General features: G+C 32.4%; 1 protein-coding gene across 1 annotated transcript; it reads left to right on the forward strand.

Annotated features, from left to right (window-relative positions):
* Window positions 1-4,737: 4,737 nt before the first annotated feature.
* Window positions 4,738-19,782, forward strand: LOC143262084 (uncharacterized). Its single transcript, XM_076528044.1, has 3 exons — window positions 4,738-4,833; window positions 5,941-6,633; window positions 19,719-19,782. Exons 1-3 carry the CDS (start codon window positions 4,826-4,828, stop codon window positions 19,780-19,782), a joined length of 765 nt encoding a protein of 254 aa, XP_076384159.1. The 5' UTR covers window positions 4,738-4,825.
* The last annotated feature ends 108 nt before the right edge of the window (window positions 19,783-19,890 follow it).

Raw genomic sequence — 19,890 nt, forward strand, 5'->3', positions numbered from 1 at the left:
ATTAAAAATTATTTCAATTATTTTTTTCATTCTTAACACACTCAATACATAGCTTTCTTATTATTAAATAAATGAATTTCCTTATATATCAGGTATGGAATTGTTATGTGTACAGTAAATTCTCCCTAATTGATGCTCAGCTTAGAAACAAAAATGGATAATTTGGGAAGAGAAGATACGATTAATCGAGCCTTGGAACTGGTTTTTATAGTTGCTGACAATCGGTATCTATAAAAAGGAGCTGCAAGGCTCGAATAACCGTATCTCCTATTTCCAAATTGCCCATTTTTCTTTAGAAGCCGAAAGAAAATTGGGAAGAATTTAATATACAATGTACTATGAATGTATATGGAAACGTGGAAATATCTAAAAAATATAGGTGATACGAACAATGTTTTAAAACGAATATTATAAGATATCGATGATCAGATTCGATGCTTTGTACATGCTATTCAACAAAACTATTTGTTTATACTATTCGTTATTTCTCGATATAATCATCGATTTTTCAAGTTCCATCGTATAGATATTAATCAGTGAGGTATGTAAACACTTTTACAATACAATTCGAAAAGTCGTCGACTAGAACAACCGTGCCTGGGTTAAAGATTCGTTCTCGATGATCGCAAAGGATCGCATCTTAATGTCGATATTTACATCGATTTTTAAGTGAAAAAGAAAGAACTTTTATCATTAAATATATATATAATAATATAATGCGTGCCATAAACTCGAGGACCGGTCGTAAAAGTATCAAAGTCGAGATCCTGGGTCTGGCCCCTTGAAAGTCCTTATAATTTTACAACCGGTCCTAAGAACCGACCGTTCATGTCACGTATTTGGGTATGCTAGAATTTCTGATTTTAATTTCTGCTTGCCCCCTCCCCCATCGGACAATGTTCTGCCCATCATCAGCACGGCATTCTAGTCTATTGATTACGGGTGAATAATGGTGGGGGAGATTAACCAAGAAATTCTTATTTGTATTCTCTTCGATCGTGAATGGCCGTAACGGTACCTTAAGGGGTGAACGTTTCCTCTGCCCAATCCGCTGGAAGGTCCGCGGACTGTACGCATTCTTGTAAATGAACAAGAAAACAATGTACGCAACAATCTACGTTTTCTTGGCTAATGACCGTGCCCGGCCGCTCGGTCTCCCGTGCAATTTACCGTACGGTGCAGTAAATCCACCCTAATTGACGCTCAGATTGTGCACGAATTCTGTTTACACAGCTATACATATATCGATTTACCAGTGAAATTCATGATGTTCGAAATAAAAATCGAGCCGTCGAAAAACTTTCGGTGTTGTTAATTATAATTGTTCAATATTGTTGATAATCATATTTTATCGATTTATAATAGTAAATACTATAAATTATAACAATAGTAAATTCTAGCCGGACTACATAGCTTATGTGTTAATTTTATAGTAATTAATACGAATGTTAATTTCAGCAATGCTAATGCGAAAATTGACAGCAATTTCAATTTCGATGATATTAAATAATATGTTATTAAGGAATTTTCAATAAAAACAAAATGTCGAAGAAATTTCAGAATTGTTGTATACTGTTGATAATCAAATTTCATAAATTTATATTGTCAATTGATTATACAAAAGATTAAAATATACACGCGAATATTTACGCTAATTTCACGCTCAAAATTCTATATATGTAAATAACAATTTCAATCGCCTCTCACTTCTCATTCATCATCCGATCATCGAATACATTGATTTTCACTGCTCACGCATCATTCGATTCCGCAGTTATACCAATTATACAATTTTAATAAAAATAACCCCGAAAATATTAAATAAATAATTAAAAATTATTTCAATTATTTTTTTCATTCTTGATACATTAAATACATATCTTTCTTATTATTAAATAAATGAATTTCCTTATATATCAAGTATGGAATTGTTATGTGTACAGTAAATTCTCCCTAATTGATGCTCAGCCTTAGAAACAAAAATGGACAATTTGGGAAGAGGAGATACAATTATTCGAGCTTTGCGGTTCGTTTTTATAGTTAACGATTGCCACCAACTATAAAAACGAGCCGCGAGGCAACGAAAGCATTCTTTTTGAAAGAAAATTGCTGCTATATTTTTAGACATAATCATTTCAAATTTATATTTATTTATATGTAAAATAAAATTTGTATTCTAAAGATTTCTATGGAATTTCCAATGAAATAATCATCAATTATTAATTAATAGATAATGAAACAAAAATTGAGACAATCTTCAACGAAAAATTTTAATTCTGACCAACGATGCCCTAAAATATTGGTAGCGAAATATATTTCTTGAAATGAGGGACTCGACGAAAACTCGCCTGCGACTCGACTTTTGGTGAACAGATGCGGACAATATATAGTACTGTAAAATACTAAAATGTATAAGGGAGAGTAACGTTTTCACGAAAATACTGCTTCGAACGGATAGATCGATATTGTCTACAATTCATCATCGGGAGGACAAGCGCAATACAAATTGAATCATTCGGAAATCTTAATCGTTTCTCATTGGTTTATTTTGAAAATGGTGTTTTTTTTATTTTAAAAAATTTAATTTATTATTTGTATAATATTAATAATTATAATTATACATTTATTATTTAGATAACGATAAGTTATGTACATTCTAAAAATTTCACTGAAATAGGTTGACCTTCGTACGAGCTGTAAATAATTAATGATCGCAAAAATCGCACGTTTTATCAAGAAGTGTGAGAAATTTGCAATTTTTACAATCTTTTAACGTTTGTAACTTACCATTGCGTTAAACGATTTCAATGAAATTTTCAGCATGCGTATAACTTACCGAGATCAACAAGACGCATTTTTTACATTTTCGTTAGATTTCATAATATAAACATCCTTTTTTATTTTTAAATAATTAACCTTCATATTTCAAAAGAAGTATTCGAAATTTATAGATTTTATCATTATTAATAAATATAATTAACTAATGATATATATTGAAATTATTTATAAATATTTTATTAAACATTCATTAGTTAAATATCTCGAAGTTCGAAAAATCGGCAAAATTAGCCCAAAAGTGATCAAAAATAGCTTCCTCAGATAAGAAAGTTAAACAACGAGAGTTTTTTACTTCGTTTTGTCATTCCAAGTATGTAATAGCAAAATTGTAACATTGTCTATTATACAGGTCCCTCTATGTTCTAAAAAAAAATTCAAATCGTCTACTCTAATTTTAAAAAAGTTAAAATTGCGCCTTGAGAAGTGTTCGAATGTCAGTGGGACTCACTGTATACATATAGCTGATGGCCGGTCTCGGCGACCAAGGGTTGTATTCGCGAGGCATTTTCACGCCCGGCATCTTTTTCGCCGGCATTGTTCGTCCTTGACGAATACGAGTTCTCTGTTCTTCAGCAAGGGCGAAATAAAGAGCCCTCCCAAGCATTGGCGGATTAATGCGTACTGGTGCCCGAGGCGCGATACAAAATTGAAATCCTTAATACGCTATGACACGCTATGACAAATAGAGCGATTATTAAAAAAAGTTTTATTTGAAAAAAAAACTTTATTTATGGCATTGAGAAATTAATTTCAATAACAGCTTTTCTGGACTTTTGCTAGTGCACAGTCGAATGCATGTGTAGATTTCAGCTAGCGACTTGCGTTCATTTGTCGCATATGCATTGCATTTATATCATTTTACTACATGAAATAATATCACGTTGTTCGTTTCAACAGACAGCTGTTATATTATGTATAAAAAAATAAAATACTACTAATTTATCAATATGTAATTTAACCAAAGTAATACATGTTTGCTGGCTTTAAATGGACTTACATCATTTTCATAATTAGTCAATTGTAATAATCATTTAATTTCAATTATGAAATTTTAAATATCATTCGAAATATATTTTCTATTAATCCATATAATTTTGTTTATTAATAATTACAATAAATAAAATAGGAGTCTCGTTTCTTATTTTGAACGTTAAATATATTTATATATTGTTAAACTTAAAATAAGATATTGTTATTATTTATTTACTCTCTTTATGTGGCGGTGTTTTGAAATAGTCATGATGCACAGGCGTTACATAATGTAATAACTGTTTCATATCCTTATATTTTTCGTATGTAACAGATCTCTCGGCATCGCTATACAAAGATGACATTTGAAAACATTAATTCCACTTGGATATCTCCCGCATCACTATACCTGCAGGAAAATTCTTCATACCATCGAATGCCCCCTTTCATGCTAAACAACTTTTGTAGGAACATGTTTTCGATAACTTCACCCTGTAAATATATCCAATAACAAAGGTACTGTAAATAACCAGGCCCTAATTAGTCCCCGTAGGTTCTGCTTTCCCTTGCAAATCATAATTTTCATCAAGGCTCGGTGCGAGCCTGTTTACAATGGTTCCTTCAATTGACTCATTTGCACTAGCTCGGCCTAATCCGCCGCTGTTCTTTTTCTTTTAATTTAACCGAACGAACCGATCCTTGTAAAATCCGTATGACACGACCGGTCATCGCAGGTACATGTGCTTACCTGATAGCCGGCCGCGGTGGCTAATGGTTTTCCACGGGAGACGTTTTCATACCTGGCGCATTTTTTTTCGGGTAGTATCCTTTTGTCATTGTTCGTCTTTGCTGATTAGGACGTTCTGTCCTTTAGCAAGGACAGTATAAATACCCTGCCGATGTCAACGGAAACACTCATTCTGTGATCAGTGCAGCAGTGATCAGTGCGAAGACCTCGGCGAATTTTCTCAGTTAATTTTCCCAGTGAAGTATAGTGAGAATTTCTTAGTGAACTAAAATGGAATGGTACGTACATTTTTGCTATATTCTTCCGCGAACATTCTTCAGTCACTTGTTTTGACTAATGTTTTCCGTGTGTCGGGTATAAGAAAGACAATTTATTTTTACGAATTTAAATATTTATAAATAAAATATATTTTTCATCGAGATATGAGTCAACCTCTATTTTGGCCGGATACGGAGAATTCTCCCTAATTGACGCTCGGATAGTGCACGAAGATGGACAAGTCGGGAAGAGGAGATACGATTATTCAAATTTGTAAATTGAAATCTTGAAAATTAGAAAATTTAAATACTAGATAATTTAAAAAATGTACATTTATATATATAGAAATCGGAGAACTTAAAAATCGTGAATTTGTAAATCAAAGAATTTAGAAATTAAAATGATAAGATTTAGAAAATTTGGGAAGCAGATGATTTAAAAATTTGTAAATTTAAGAGTCGGAAATCTTAAAAAGCGTAAATGCAGAAATCAAACAATTCAGAAATCGAAACGGTAAGAACTAGAACATTTAGAAACCAGTTGATAACAATTAAAATTTCAGAAAACTGAAAAATCGTGAATTTATAAATCAAAGAATTTAGAAATTGAAATCTTAAAAATTTGATCATATAGAAATCAGCTGACTTCGAAATTGTAAATTTATAAATCAGAGAATTTAAAAACCGTCAATTTGATTTGAATTGGAATTGGAATCTTAAAAATCAGAAACTACAGAAACCAGATAATTTCGAAATTATGAATTTAGAAGTATGCGCATTGAAACATCGTGCCATTCGAAACGGATGGATCGAGAAATTGCAAGTTTTTCGGAACGGAAAAATGTGTTTAATCCTGGCGTATAGATATTTCCAATCTATTCGCTTATAAAAACGAGTCGTCTACAAAGTTGTCGATTCACCGATAACTATAAAAACGAGCCGCGAGGCTCGAGTAATCGTGTCTCCTCTTCCCAGATTGTCCATTTCTGTGCGTAATCCGAGCGTCAGTTAGGGAGACATTACTGTATCTCCAAACGTTTCTGGAAACTTGATTCGATTAAAGCTTCCGTCGTTTAATATACCGTTTAATATTACGTGCATACTAATTAATTGTTTCTTTTCGTTCAGTTCCAGAACTAATACTGAATCCTGCATTGAGTGGGGCTCCATAGAAGGTGGAGAAATCGAGTTCGAGTCTCTGACGGAGGATACTTTGGAGGGAGCATTACAAGTAATAAGGAAAAGCTTTTTCCCCAACGAGAGCATCTGCAAAGCCGTAAATCTGATATCGGCGCCTTGTAGCGTCAGAGCGCTCGAGGAGCTCTGTGTGGAAATTGCTAAAGACGGTGTCAGCATTGTTGCAGTCGACGTCAAGACTGGGGAAGTTGTTGGTGTTGTTCTCAATAAAATTAAGATATTGAGAGATCATCCGATGCCGAGAGATCCTGTAACTAACCCGCGACGTCCGTGTGGGCGCCCACCGTTTCGTCGACATCGCCCGGTCCTCTGGCGACCTTGCCAAAAGAGTTGGCTTGAAAGATTCAAGGATAATTGCGTACATCACCGGGCCAGGGGCTACGTAGATTTTCTGATTGCTATACACAGCAAGATAAATTTATTCAAATATTATAATATTGATTGTATTATGGAGTTGATGTTCCTGGCTACGCTGCCGGAGATGCAGCAGCGAAAAATTGGCGAGGGCTTAGTGTCCGTGTCCGTGGAGGTTGCCAATGCGCTGAATAATGGACAGCAAGTGAAAGTACCGATATCTGACACTGGAATTAATAGCGTGATCCATAATTTTCTGAGCATACCGAAGTTAGTGACTGCAATCATGACTTCCAATTACGCGCAGATCATCGCGAGGAGGTGCCGCTTAAAGGTCTTGGAAAGGATTAATTACAGGGGCTTTCGTTATAGTGACGTATCGTTCCGCAAGAGAATAGGGAAGGAGCATCGTGACTTCACTGTTGTAGCCAAGAAAATAAAGAACTAATCGACGGTTCAGAAGATATCGCAATGTCAAGAAAATTATATTTTATTTAGTATTTGCTTGTATTTAACAGGATTTCTATAATTTCGACCGAAATTGTCAATTATTATCTTCGAAATTATCATCTTTGAAATTATTAATTCTGAAATTATCATTTTCGAAATTGTTATCTTCAAAATTGTTATCTTCGACATTGATATCTTCGAAATCATTATCTTCGAAATTACTATCTTCGAAATTATTACCTTCGAAATTATCCCAGAAATTATTCTAGAAATTATTATTTTTGAAATTGTTATCCTAGAAATTACTATCTTTGTAATTGTTATTCTAGAAAGTGTTGTCTCCGAAATTGTTGTCTTTGGAAATATAATTCTCGAAATTATTATCTTTGAAATTATTATCCTTGAAATTATTGTCATTAAAATTATCATCGAAATGATTGAAATAACACCAATTGGCTAAAATATATTCGCTATGCAATCTCGTCGATGTAACACTTATCAATGAAAAGTGTAGAAACAAAACAATGAAATTTATACTTTTCTGCCAGGTTTCTCGTCGTTTCAGCCACTTCATGAAGGAACGGAGATCAGGCACTCGCGATCGGGCACTAATACTAAATAATCCAAACGGCGCGAAAGCGAAGATTTCACCCTTTGAAATGTATCTAAGAACACCATTCTACAGTTTTTTTTGTTAACAAAGTTACGGTATTTTGAATTTCAGAATTTCATTCGGAAGAGAATCCAAGGTGCTATACGATGGCAAACAAAAATCATAGATCAATACTTTCGGGCTCATTCGAAAGGGGAGACTTCGTTCGTTAAAATAATTGTGATTGCGTTTGCCAAACAATTTTTTGAACCACTCAGATCTATGCGAATATGAGAAATCGACAGGACGGAACCATTTTTATTTACAGTGCAGGGTATTAACGAAATAAAATTTATAAAACAGGAGAATTAAGATGCTACGAAACTGGGAAATTGGACTTCTAAAATGAGTAGAAAAACACCACCCTACGATATTTTTTAACGAAGTTATGGTATTCTGAATTTCGAAAAATGTTCGCCTAGAATTCCACGACCTCAGAAATCACATTAATCTTGTATACTTTTTTTCAAAACTGCTATAAATTTGCAACAAAGTATCGCAGATCAACGTTCTTGGATTCGTTGGAAAGGGAATACTTCGTTCCACAGAATCACGGTGATTTCATACGCCGGAGAAACGTTTCGAACTTATCAGAAGCACGCGAATTTGAAAAATGACCAACAAAGTTTCATTTTCGCTTATCGCTCGAGTTCCATCGAACCATTTTTCGTTTCGTGCGATTTATGGTGTAGTGCCGGCCGTGCGTAGAGCCAAAAATATTCGCGCTGAGTCGGAAATGTGATTATCATGTTCGCGCGACCTTTACGAAGGCGGCTGGCCACCCCCGGCCGCCGAAATTCAATTGGTCCAGCAAGTTTCGGTTGATCCAGCGAATCAGAATTTGGTGAAATATCGTTGGCGCACTTGTAACAATGACACGGAGTCACTACAGCTTCAGATGATCGCGATTAGGGCAAATTTCGCAGGAGTTAAACGATTACGCTGATTCTGGCTCGTGAGCACGCGTCGCGACGGATAATTTACGATTTTTCGATGATTTTTATGTCGAAATTATGAATGTCGGACAATTTTATTTCATAATTTTAATTGCTCCTGAACAAAAAATTTTCATCCCCTTTTTATTTTCTGCACGGTGAAACTGCCCCTTTAACAACGACATCCTGATGTTATCCCATTTTCTTGTATATTTTGCAAATTTATCAGGTATTAAAATAATGCGTATAATAAAATTTGAACTTTTTATCCCCTTTACCTATTTTATTTTAGAGCGGAACAGCCCCTTTTTAATTGCGATATGTAGATGTTACCCTATTTTTGTATATGTTATCAAAATTCTCATGACATTAAAAAGCTGTTTATAACATAAATTAAATTTTTCATGCCTTCCTTACTTTCTTCAGGGTGAAACTACCGCCTTAATAACGATATCTAGATATTACCTATCTCCATGTTTATTTCTAAAATTTTACCGTATATTAATAAAATATTTGCAGTGAAAATTAAATGTTTCATCCCTTTTTATTTTTCGTAGTACGAAACTACCCCCTGAATGAATGTGGTATCTTGTAGATGTTTCCCTCTCTGCATAATTATTTCTACAATTTTATTGGATATTAAGAAATTACTTCCAGCGAAAATTAGATTTTGCACCCCTTTTTATTTTCTTTGAGATAGAACTTCCATATTTTTAAAATTGCACCAGATATTAAAAAAATTTAAGATAAAAACTTAAAGATATTAAAAAATTGAATTTCTTTCCTTCGTTTATATTTTTAAGGGTAAAACTATCCCCTCCTTGCTCGAATGATATATATTCGATATGTACTAAATATTCAAAAATATGTTACAATAAAAATTGAATATGTTGTCATTTAAAACAATGCAGTCATATAATGTAACAAATATAAATTTTCTGTCTCGTGTAGAATTTATTAACGACAGAGTATGCTAATCAACATGACAATGAAAGAAATCGTATTTCAAGGGGTTAATTACGTCGGAGAATCTGTAAAATTTTTTCTCCGAGGAATTTATAAATAGCCCGAGGCTATACGAATATTAAAAACTTTATAATGAAGGGATCGGAATAGTTGAATTTTGTGGAAGGGTAATTATTCCTCAGACGAAGTTTGGTTGTTGACAGGAACAGCGATTCTTCGAACGAAATTTAAAATAAAAATTGAAATATCATAAGAATTTTATATTGTTCAACATTGTTGATAATCATATTTTATCAATTTATAATGGTAAATAATATAAATTATAACAATAGTAAGTTCTAGCCAGACCACATAGCTTATGTTAATTTTATAGCAATTACAATTTGAACGACACCAGTTAATGTTAGATTAATACGAATTTTAATTTCAGCAATGCTAATGCGAAAATTTACAGCAATTTGAATTTCGATGATATTAAATGATATGTTATTAAGGAATTTCAATAAAAGCAAAATGTCGAAGAATTTTCAGAGTTGTTGTATACTGTTGATAATCAAATTTCATCAATTTATATTGTCAATTGATTGTACAAAAAATTAAAATATACACGCGAATATTTACGCTAATTTCACGCACTATATTCTCGACATATGTAAATAACAATCTCAATCGCCTCTCACTTCTCAATCATCAGCCGATCATTGAATACATTGATTTTCACTTCTCTCGCATCATTCGATTCCGCAGTTATATCAATTATACAATTTTAATAAAAATAATCCCGAAAATATTATATAACTAATTAAAAATTGTTTCAATTATTGTTTTCATTCGTGATACACTAAATACGTAGCTTTCTCGTTATTAAATAAATGAATTTCCTTGTATATCAATTATGGAATTTATATACATCCATATTTCGGTTTCGTGAAATACTAAATAGAATTGATTCTCATATTATACAATAATTGAATTTTCGAACGTGATAATTATGGCATGGAACTCTTCGGAATTATAGCTGTGTTTGATTATTGAAGCACATTAGCGAGCCGAGAGATGACCAAGCAATATTAATTATGATTTCGAAAGTTTTCTTTTCGAAAGAAAATTACTGCTATATTTTTAGACACAATTTTTTTAACTTTATATTTATGTATATATGTACAAGAAAACTTTAATTCTGAAGATTTCTACTTAATTACCAATGAAATAATTATCAATTATGAATGATTTGAAAATTAAATAAACATTGAGACAATCTTTAACAAAAATGTACGTGTACATATCCATTTATTACTAATGATTTTATTCTCCACGATCTTCATGAAACTTCTTTGAAAATAGGTTTTAATAATTATTTCATATAAGTTCGTAACTAAAATAAATATTATAATTAAAATAAATATATTTATTTATGGAAAATGTTTTCTGTTCTTGATTTTCACGTAACTTCAACCAATGTAATATTTAATTATCATTACACATAAATTCAATTTAAATGAATGTTGAAATAATCGTAAGAATAATACGCGGTTGTATTTGTTTATAGAAGGTGATTTTCTCTCGTTAATTTTCATCGAACTGCAGAGGAAATAATAATAATAATAATTATTATTATGAACAAATTTCATTAAAATAGTTCCCAATTATTAAAAGGAGAATACGTTCGATAATGAATTTCTCCTGACGAATTGCACAGAGATTATTACAACAACAAATGTATATTTTATATAGACATGTAAAATCAGTGGCCTAATCGAAGCTTATCAAACATTCACGAAACCAGTACGAAATAATCCTTGCGCTGATAGCTGGCTCATTATCAATCCATCAAATCCATAATCCCCTATGCAACAAATACGACGTGAACTCGAAAGTCGATCATTCTCTTTCTCGTCGATCAATACCGTTGAGAGTTTCGCAAAATTTTCCGCGAAAATCTCGCATCAAACATAATTCCGCTATTCGAGTTTAGTTAAATGTGAATTCGAGCCGAATGATTTCGCACGATCCATCAAATGATAAATGTCGTCGACTGTAGAAATACTATACATTAAAAAATCACAGCAGAAGCTCAATGATTGTAAGAATCGTTGTAATACATGGCAGAATTCCGATACATGCAAAATACAATTAAGAAGAAAATGATAGAAATATTAGAAACTTGACGAAATACAATAATCAAATATAAAGATAGTAAAATGTAGAAACTATATAAATTCAGTAATCAAATGTAGATATATTCAAATATGGATACTATTTATTATATATTACTATATATATTATATTTATTATATTATTATATTATAATATAGATTATTAATATACAACAAATATAAAATTTACTGAATTTTTGAATTCATGTAGCTTCTACATTTTAGTATTTTTATATTTGGCTATATGTATAAACAATATAAATAGAGTATACGTAATAAATAAAGAAATATTAAAAATATAAAAACTGCACGAATGTAATAATCAAATATAGAAATACTAAAGCCATAGAAACCACTAAAATGCAACTGGCGAATATAGAAACACTAAAATATAGAAACTACGTAAATGGAATAGTCAAATACACAAGAACTAAAAATTTAAAAATTATGAAAGATGCAAAATAGGGGAAAACTATAAAAAAAGACCGGTGTAAGTTGTGATTACGAAAAATATAGAGTCTACAGAAAATGCAATAGTCAAATATACAAGTACTAGAAATTTAAAAATTGTAAGATATGTAAACTGGGGGAAAACTATAAAAAATACCCGCTGTAAATCGTGGTAGTACTAATATAAATGACAAATAAAATTAATAACTAATTACCAATGATCAAATATAGAAATACCAAAAATTTTAGAAAGTGTAGAAGATATAAAATAGGCGGGGAATATAACAAACAATATTATAAATGATAAAATTTTCGTTATCATCATTTTACACTTTTAAACATTACACGAAGCAAAATTGTGTAACTTAACAAAAAAAAAATTATTGTGTGTGTATTATACTATTTTCTATATTTAATATACATATAATTGGGTTGATGGTTTTAATCAATCATCTTCTCCTAATAGCATGTAATTACAGTCGCATTACAATATTCATCATACTCCAATCACAATCACAAATGGCGAGTTCTAATTACATTACAGCCAATATCGTATAATATTATATGTACATAGTCACCTTGTCACCGTCCACTCACCACAAACCACATCCAGTCTCTCACGAAATCAATATTAGCTTATAAGAAATTTATATTTCGACAACAGGAAACAATAATACCTCTCATCATATTAGTTTATGTCAATTTAACAGCAATTTGAATTTTAACGACACTAATTAATGTTAGGATAATATGAATTTTAAGTTCGAGAATATAATATTTTAATATATATAATAACATATATAATAATAATTTAATAATATTTTTTGTAGAGAACTTCAACTCTCATGATATTAAATAATATTTTTTGTTCAGGTATTAAAGCTCCAATAATATTGAACGGAATTATAATAACATCGATACGAATTTTATATTAAATTTATGGGATATATGATGCTCAATGTTATATTTTCATATGATATTGTTTAAAATTGTCTCATATTGTTCTTTTTAACAATGTTTGTTATATGACGTACAATGATTATTTATTGATATCACATTTATGAGGAATTTAGATATCAATAATTACTATCGCATAAATAACGATAACTAGATTGTTGCATCATTAAAATATTTGAATAATACAACGAGGAACTCAAATTTCCATGATTTTAAATAATGTTTAATTTATTAGGAATTCCAGGATCAATAACATTATACACAATGTAATCGTACTAAACCATTCTTATTAGGTTAATGCATAATTTAATACGGTAATAATGTATTAAATGCTGCAGCAATAAAAAAATATAAAAAATGTAAATTTGATAATATTATTAATTATATATATTTTATATATAAATATATATATATATAATTAATAAAATATTATTAAATTAACATTTTTTATATTTTATAATATATAATTATAATTATGTATATATATATATATATATATATATATATATATATATATATATATATATATATATATATATAATTATACTATATAATATACAATATAATAATTTAGTATAATATACAGTATAATATATATATGGTATATAAATATATATATATATATATTATACTGTATATTATACTAAATTATTATATCGTGTATTATATAGTATAATTAAATACATTTATACTGTATATCATACTAAAAACTGTACATTATATATAATATAATGTAATACATTAAATACTATTTCTAGTATTTTACATAATTGCCAAAAGCTGAGTAATTAAATTATGTTACGTTCGCTATCAGCATAGTTATATTTATTGTATTTATTGCATTAAATACATTGTATCATCTTACGCGACATGATGAAAATGCCGCCAAAGTGAAGGCATCAATTCTCTAAATATCATGCTATGTGCTATAATTTTAAATAATTATATTCAGAACATTAATATGACGTTCTTTATGCTGCGGGCGAACGTGTTAAGCAATGATCCAAACGCCACGGGTTGAAATGACCTCGACGGTCCATAAACCAAAAATAATATTCTTCGTAATTGATCGCATTTTTTAATTCGAATCTTAACCGTTAGAAGCGATACGCAATTTCAATGCGTTCCTTTTAACGCTGCCAAAAACCTGTTCCCAGTCACGTCCCACCAAAATTGATATTCCCCGCCGTCGCCACAAATTTCCAATAAACTCGCCGCACCAACAGCGCCGCCGAAACCGAAGAAGGAAAACTCGATCGACACTCGCGTGTTTCCCGGTAACGAATCGTCGCTTTCGCCACTCCAACCACGAGTGCAAACACTACGTGGCTGCATCACCGACACCTTTAGGTGCTGGATCGGGGTGGGGTGGGGGGTCGTCGTTGGTGTTCGCTAAAGGTTGCCTCTGTGTTGTAAATAAACGGCGCGACCCGATCGTACTGAAGATAGAAGCCAATCATCCAGCAGGATTTCTGGTTTCCTTTAGTTCCGTCCCCCTCCACCGCTTTCTTCCGTACCTTATGGAGCATAGCAGTACTATCCCCCCCCCCAAAAAAAAATTTGCCGGAAAACGATATTCGGAGTACGTATAGACTAACGGTCGTAAGACGTTGCCCGCGACCATCGAAACCGTCTTCCGACGGTTAATCCGATACATGGAGTTGCGAAATTTCAGCGACACGGTTGTTTTTATGTTTCTGGTCTCCTGACTTCTGCGAACGGCGGATTACGATCGCCGGATATCCATCTCGGTGGACGTAGAATAAAGCAGACCCGATTTTCTGAAGCTTCGCAGATTATGGTATTCGGAAATAAAAGAATTTCGTAGCTTGCTTTCAAGAGCCTTTTAGAGTGTAACGTACGGAGAATCTTCCCACGAATTTTTTATATTCCCTCCTGAAGGCATACGCCAGGCTGGCGCCAGCCAGCCGGGGATTCATTTGTATATCGCGAGTCGAGTACCTCCGAGAGAGTACGACGACGAACATTTCTGGAGTCGGACCACATAGGATCATCCCCACTACCATTTTTCCACAGAAAAACTGACTATATAAAGGGCCCAAACGCGACCGGGAATTGGGCTAGTTTCGAGTCATTCGTCGACGCGGAAACATTAGTAACATCGAGTTTCAATTCTTCTTCCGCGAAAACTTACTTACAGTTGTAAAACCCAACGCGTAATAATTTAGTTTTTACCAGTTTTCTTTGGTTTCAAGTTTAATCATTTCCACCTCCTGTTTCAAACCAGTAGTTGGTATAACCCACCAAGATATATCTTAACCGCTCGAGGTATATCTTTATTTCTTTTCTAACCCTAATATCAATTTCTCCAAACACCTTATCCTAATTTTAAAGGTAGCTACCCGTGTCGAAATAAACATCGGCTGGTCTACGCACCTCATCCAAAAATTCCAATTACATGCAACCTCCGGCCACCCAAACTGCCTGGCCCTCGGCTCGTAACAAGAGCATGATAAGACGAGTAGTATTGTAGTCATTTAATCCTGAGATAGTAGCGTCTGAAAGCAGAGGAACTTAAATATTTTTGATAAATTATTTTCGTTTAATTTTAAATAGAATCGTACGTGTTTTGATGAAGGGCGAAGAAACGAATCCAACAAGTATAATGATTGAATACTTTCGATTGTTTAACCTCGATATGTTTGCGTTTGAAAGTTGATTACTTAATGTTTCGGACACGATATTGTTACAAGAATTATATCTCTTTTTTAATGTTTATGATAATATTGTTACGGCGACTTGTCCAAATCAAGTGGCTGTAATGTGAAACAGCCCTGTTGTGAACACCTCCTTAAAGAATAATAGAAGAGAGGGGTTGCCACGGAGGTGTGTTATCAACGGACAATCGAAGAGTCGGGATCGGACCGTCGAGCGGTCCAAAGATCTCAAACATAATTGAATTGAGTTGTATTATAGTTTATGTACTTTATTGTAAATAAAATGCCGCGACGCGAAAGAAATGCAGTAATTCGCAACAATATTATTGAATCAATTGTTTTCTCATATAATAAAGCACTCCTTAAAGTAAGTAGAAACATAAATTTTGTTTATTTATTGCACATGTCCTTTTGTATAATAAGCGATAAACAAGATAGTGACGAAATTTAACGTCACAAAAATAATCGGACAGTCCGTAGGTATAGGTGAACTAGTTTTTATCGATGGTATTATGGATAAAATGAAATATTTGGACATTTTTTAAAGAAAATTTAATTACAAGTGTTATAAATATGGGTGTACGTACAGTTTTAAGTTTTATTAGGACAGTGATCCTAAACACAAGGTCAGAATTGTACAGGAATATTTGTTAAACAATTGTCCAAAAGTACTGCATCCTTCTCCTCAATCGCCTGATTTAAATCCAATTAAAAATTTATGGGATCAACTGGACCACAAAATTCGTACAATACTTACAAAGACAACAACAAAGATAAAACAACGTTTGTTAGACGAATGGAAACGAATTTCGTCGGATTATTTAAATAAAGTCATCTGTAACATGCCCAAGCGATTACATGAAGTAATAAAACAAAAGGGTCAACCGACAAAATATTAATATTATGATAACGTGATTAAAAAGATTTTCATTTTATATAAAATTAATGTAATTCATTCACTGTCCGAATATTTTTGTGACGTTAAATTTCCTCACAATCTTGTTCATCGCTTATTATACAAAAGAACATGTGCAATAAATAAACAAAATTTATGTTTCTACTTACTTTGTATGAGAAAACAATTGATTCAATAATACTATCATAAACAATAAAAAGGAGCAATTGTTCTTGTATCAATATCGTGTCCGAATATTAATGCGAGTCACTGTATATATTCATTATACTCGTTGCATTTGTCTTTCGATGCTCTACAAGAATATCGGTAACAATATACAGAGTGTTGTATAAAAGTGTGCTGGAAACAGGAGTAGTCCTCAGGAGTAGTATCTTTTTTTCAGATACAAATATCAAGCGGATTACGAAAAAAAAACGAAAAAATGGACGTCGGATCTGTTGTACATACGAAAACCACACAATGGAGCGATAGAAAAAGACATATCCGTAGTTAACAATACATATGTAACAATAATTTAAACAATATTTATAATTGATTATGTTTTTCTTATTACATTGTCTATAATCATATTGTTCATAACTGATAATATTCTTTATTACTACTTTAGACAATATATTTGTACTACGTGACCTATAATATTATTTAAAAAAAATTGGTTAAGTAAACATTTTTATCACAATTAAATACAAAAATTACTTAACACGAAGATCGTCGTATGAAATTTTATATTCCAATCATATAATTGTAGTCAAAAATCGTAGGCAAATATTGTAGCTAAAATAGAAAAATATTGACATCCACAAAAAATAAGTACTTGGTCAATGAAAATATATAAAGTAAAATGTACAACTAAAATGTTTAGAATAAAATGTTCAAACAAACTGTTCGATAAACATGCTTAAAATAAAATGTTCAACTAAAATGTGTAAAATAAAGTATTCACAACCAATATGTTTAAAATGAAGTGTTCAAAATAAAATGTTCAACTAAAATTAACATCTACGAAAAATAAGTTCGAAACAATGCTTGTGTACGTCGATAGCGTCTGGTGTCGCATTTCGTATCGACAGCGCATTCAAATTCAGGAAACCTCGAAAACATGAAAACACCGATTTTCATAAAAGTCGCACGAAGTTGTGGATTGTGGCCAACTCTTTGAGCGAAAAGTGCGACGTGTGGCGTCGGGTGTCATCTGTCGAAGGAACGTGCAAACGTCGGAATACAAAAATTCTCCCCTCCACACTCTCGCCGATCCCATCGCACACTCTAACCGCCATTTCTGGCGCGGCTCCTATCGGGTCCCTTATTTCGTCGACGAAAAAATGGGGAGGTGGGTGAACTGGAAGAATGCAGTCTCAAGCCTCCGCGACCTAACCCAGTGAAATGAATTGGAGGATCGTGCCCCGACCGTGAAAATCGACGCCAGAAAAATATTTTCCTGGCCTTCGTGCTCCGGGCAACGAACGATGCCGATCTTTTGCGTAAGCCGCTTTCAGATATCTCGCAGAGTCGCTGAGATCGCTCGGTCCCCGAAAAATTCCGTTGGAAAAGTCGTTCGCCCATCGATAGCAAAGATTTCTCGCAGACGGAAGTGGTCACGATTTTTTTTCTTGCGGATTTTAGGGTCGAAGGTTTAGGTTAGGTGGACGGGTTTTTATGGAGCTTGGTGGATGGCGTATGAAATGGAGGGTTCGGGGTGTAGTGAAAAAAAAAGATTGCAAATTGAATTGATATTTTATATTGCTAGTAATAATAAAATTTTTTATTTCATTAAAAAATCATTCAAATAATTCAACAAATTATTTATTTATTATTGCAAATGATAAAAAAATATTTATTATGCAAATAAAATGTTATTTTTCATTTGGGTTTTAGAGAGGGACGAAAAGATTTAGAATACTATTTGCGCTGATATACATATGTATACTTAGTGAATAAATTTAGGATAATGTAAATTAAAGGGTTGGAACTTGAGTTCCAATATATCAATTACTAAAGAATTGAATTTGTATTACAAAGTTTCAATTATTTAAATCTCAAAATTTTAATTTTTTTAATTTTAATTTAAATATTAAGTTACACTTCTGCTTATGTCTACATGCTCCTATGTATTCAATAAATAGATTTTGGCTAGATTTTCTTTCTAATGTAAATTAAGGGTTGTTGACCAAGGTGATAATTACTGAAGGGGTGAATTCGGAGTGCATAGTTAATATTTAAAATAATTTCGAAATATTGATGAGTATTGATTTATTTTTGTCAATAGATTTAAGCTAGAACTCCATTTCCTTATAAATTTAAAGGTCCAGGGTTAATGACTGACGTGTATTAGTTACTGCTGAAGTAAATTTGGGGTGTAAGGTGAGTATTTTAAATTACTGTGAAATATTCACGAATGCTGATTTCAGTCAATAAAGGTCCGGCTTCCCTTTTCGATGTGAATGGAATGGTCGAGGGTTAATGACCGATTGATCGTGGGCAAAGTGAACATTTACAATCATTCCGGAATATTTCTGCATGCCGACGTATTTTTATAAAATCGACTTAGACCAGGTTTGCTAATACATTTCTATTAAATACGTTAAATAAATTTAAGTTAGCTTTCCTTTATTTTCTGAATCAGGGCGCCGAGGCTTGATGATAAAGATATCAACTATTGAAAGGGTGATTTTGAGGTGCAAAATTGACAGTTAAGATTATTCTAAGACACTCCCTGCGCTCTGATAATATTTTCTTGTCTACACGTATTCTGTAAGCAAGGGTTCGAGGTTCCCCTCTTGTACACAAGTTACCCAAAGGGGTGAGTTTGGGGTGCAAAGTTGGCAGTTTGTATTATTTTGGAAAGTTTGTTGATACTAATATTATTTATGTCATGTAAATTTCGGCTGGGTTCTCCTCTTTTTAATGTAAATCAGCTGGTTGCGGGGCGGTGTTGTACATCTAATTTACAGTAGGGACGAATTTTGGGGTGGAAAATTCACATAATTTTCGGAAGCTCGCAGATACTTACATATCTTTATTATGTAAGTTCATGTTGTACTTCCCTTTTAATATAAATCGGGGGATTGAGGGTTGAAGCTTCAAATGTTGATTGCCGAAAGGGTGAATTAGGGGTAGAAAGACTACGGTCTAAACTATTCCAAGATATTTCTTCGTTCTTAGAAAAATTAATTGACTAAATGTGTCGTAAATTAGCTTCCCAATATGCGTGCAAGGGTTGAGTGCGGTATGTTTAAGGCATCAGTTACTAGAAGGGTGAATTTAGGGTGCGAGGGTTTACGTAGTTTCCGAGGAGGTTGTAGACTCTATTTTTATGCGGGTACGTTTATGTGGTAGCCAGTAATTTTCATGACGTTGTAATGACCAG

Source organism: Megalopta genalis, unplaced genomic scaffold (assembly GCF_051020955.1).
Source record: "Megalopta genalis isolate 19385.01 unplaced genomic scaffold, iyMegGena1_principal scaffold0086, whole genome shotgun sequence".
NCBI lineage: Eukaryota > Metazoa > Arthropoda > Insecta > Hymenoptera > Halictidae > Megalopta > Megalopta genalis.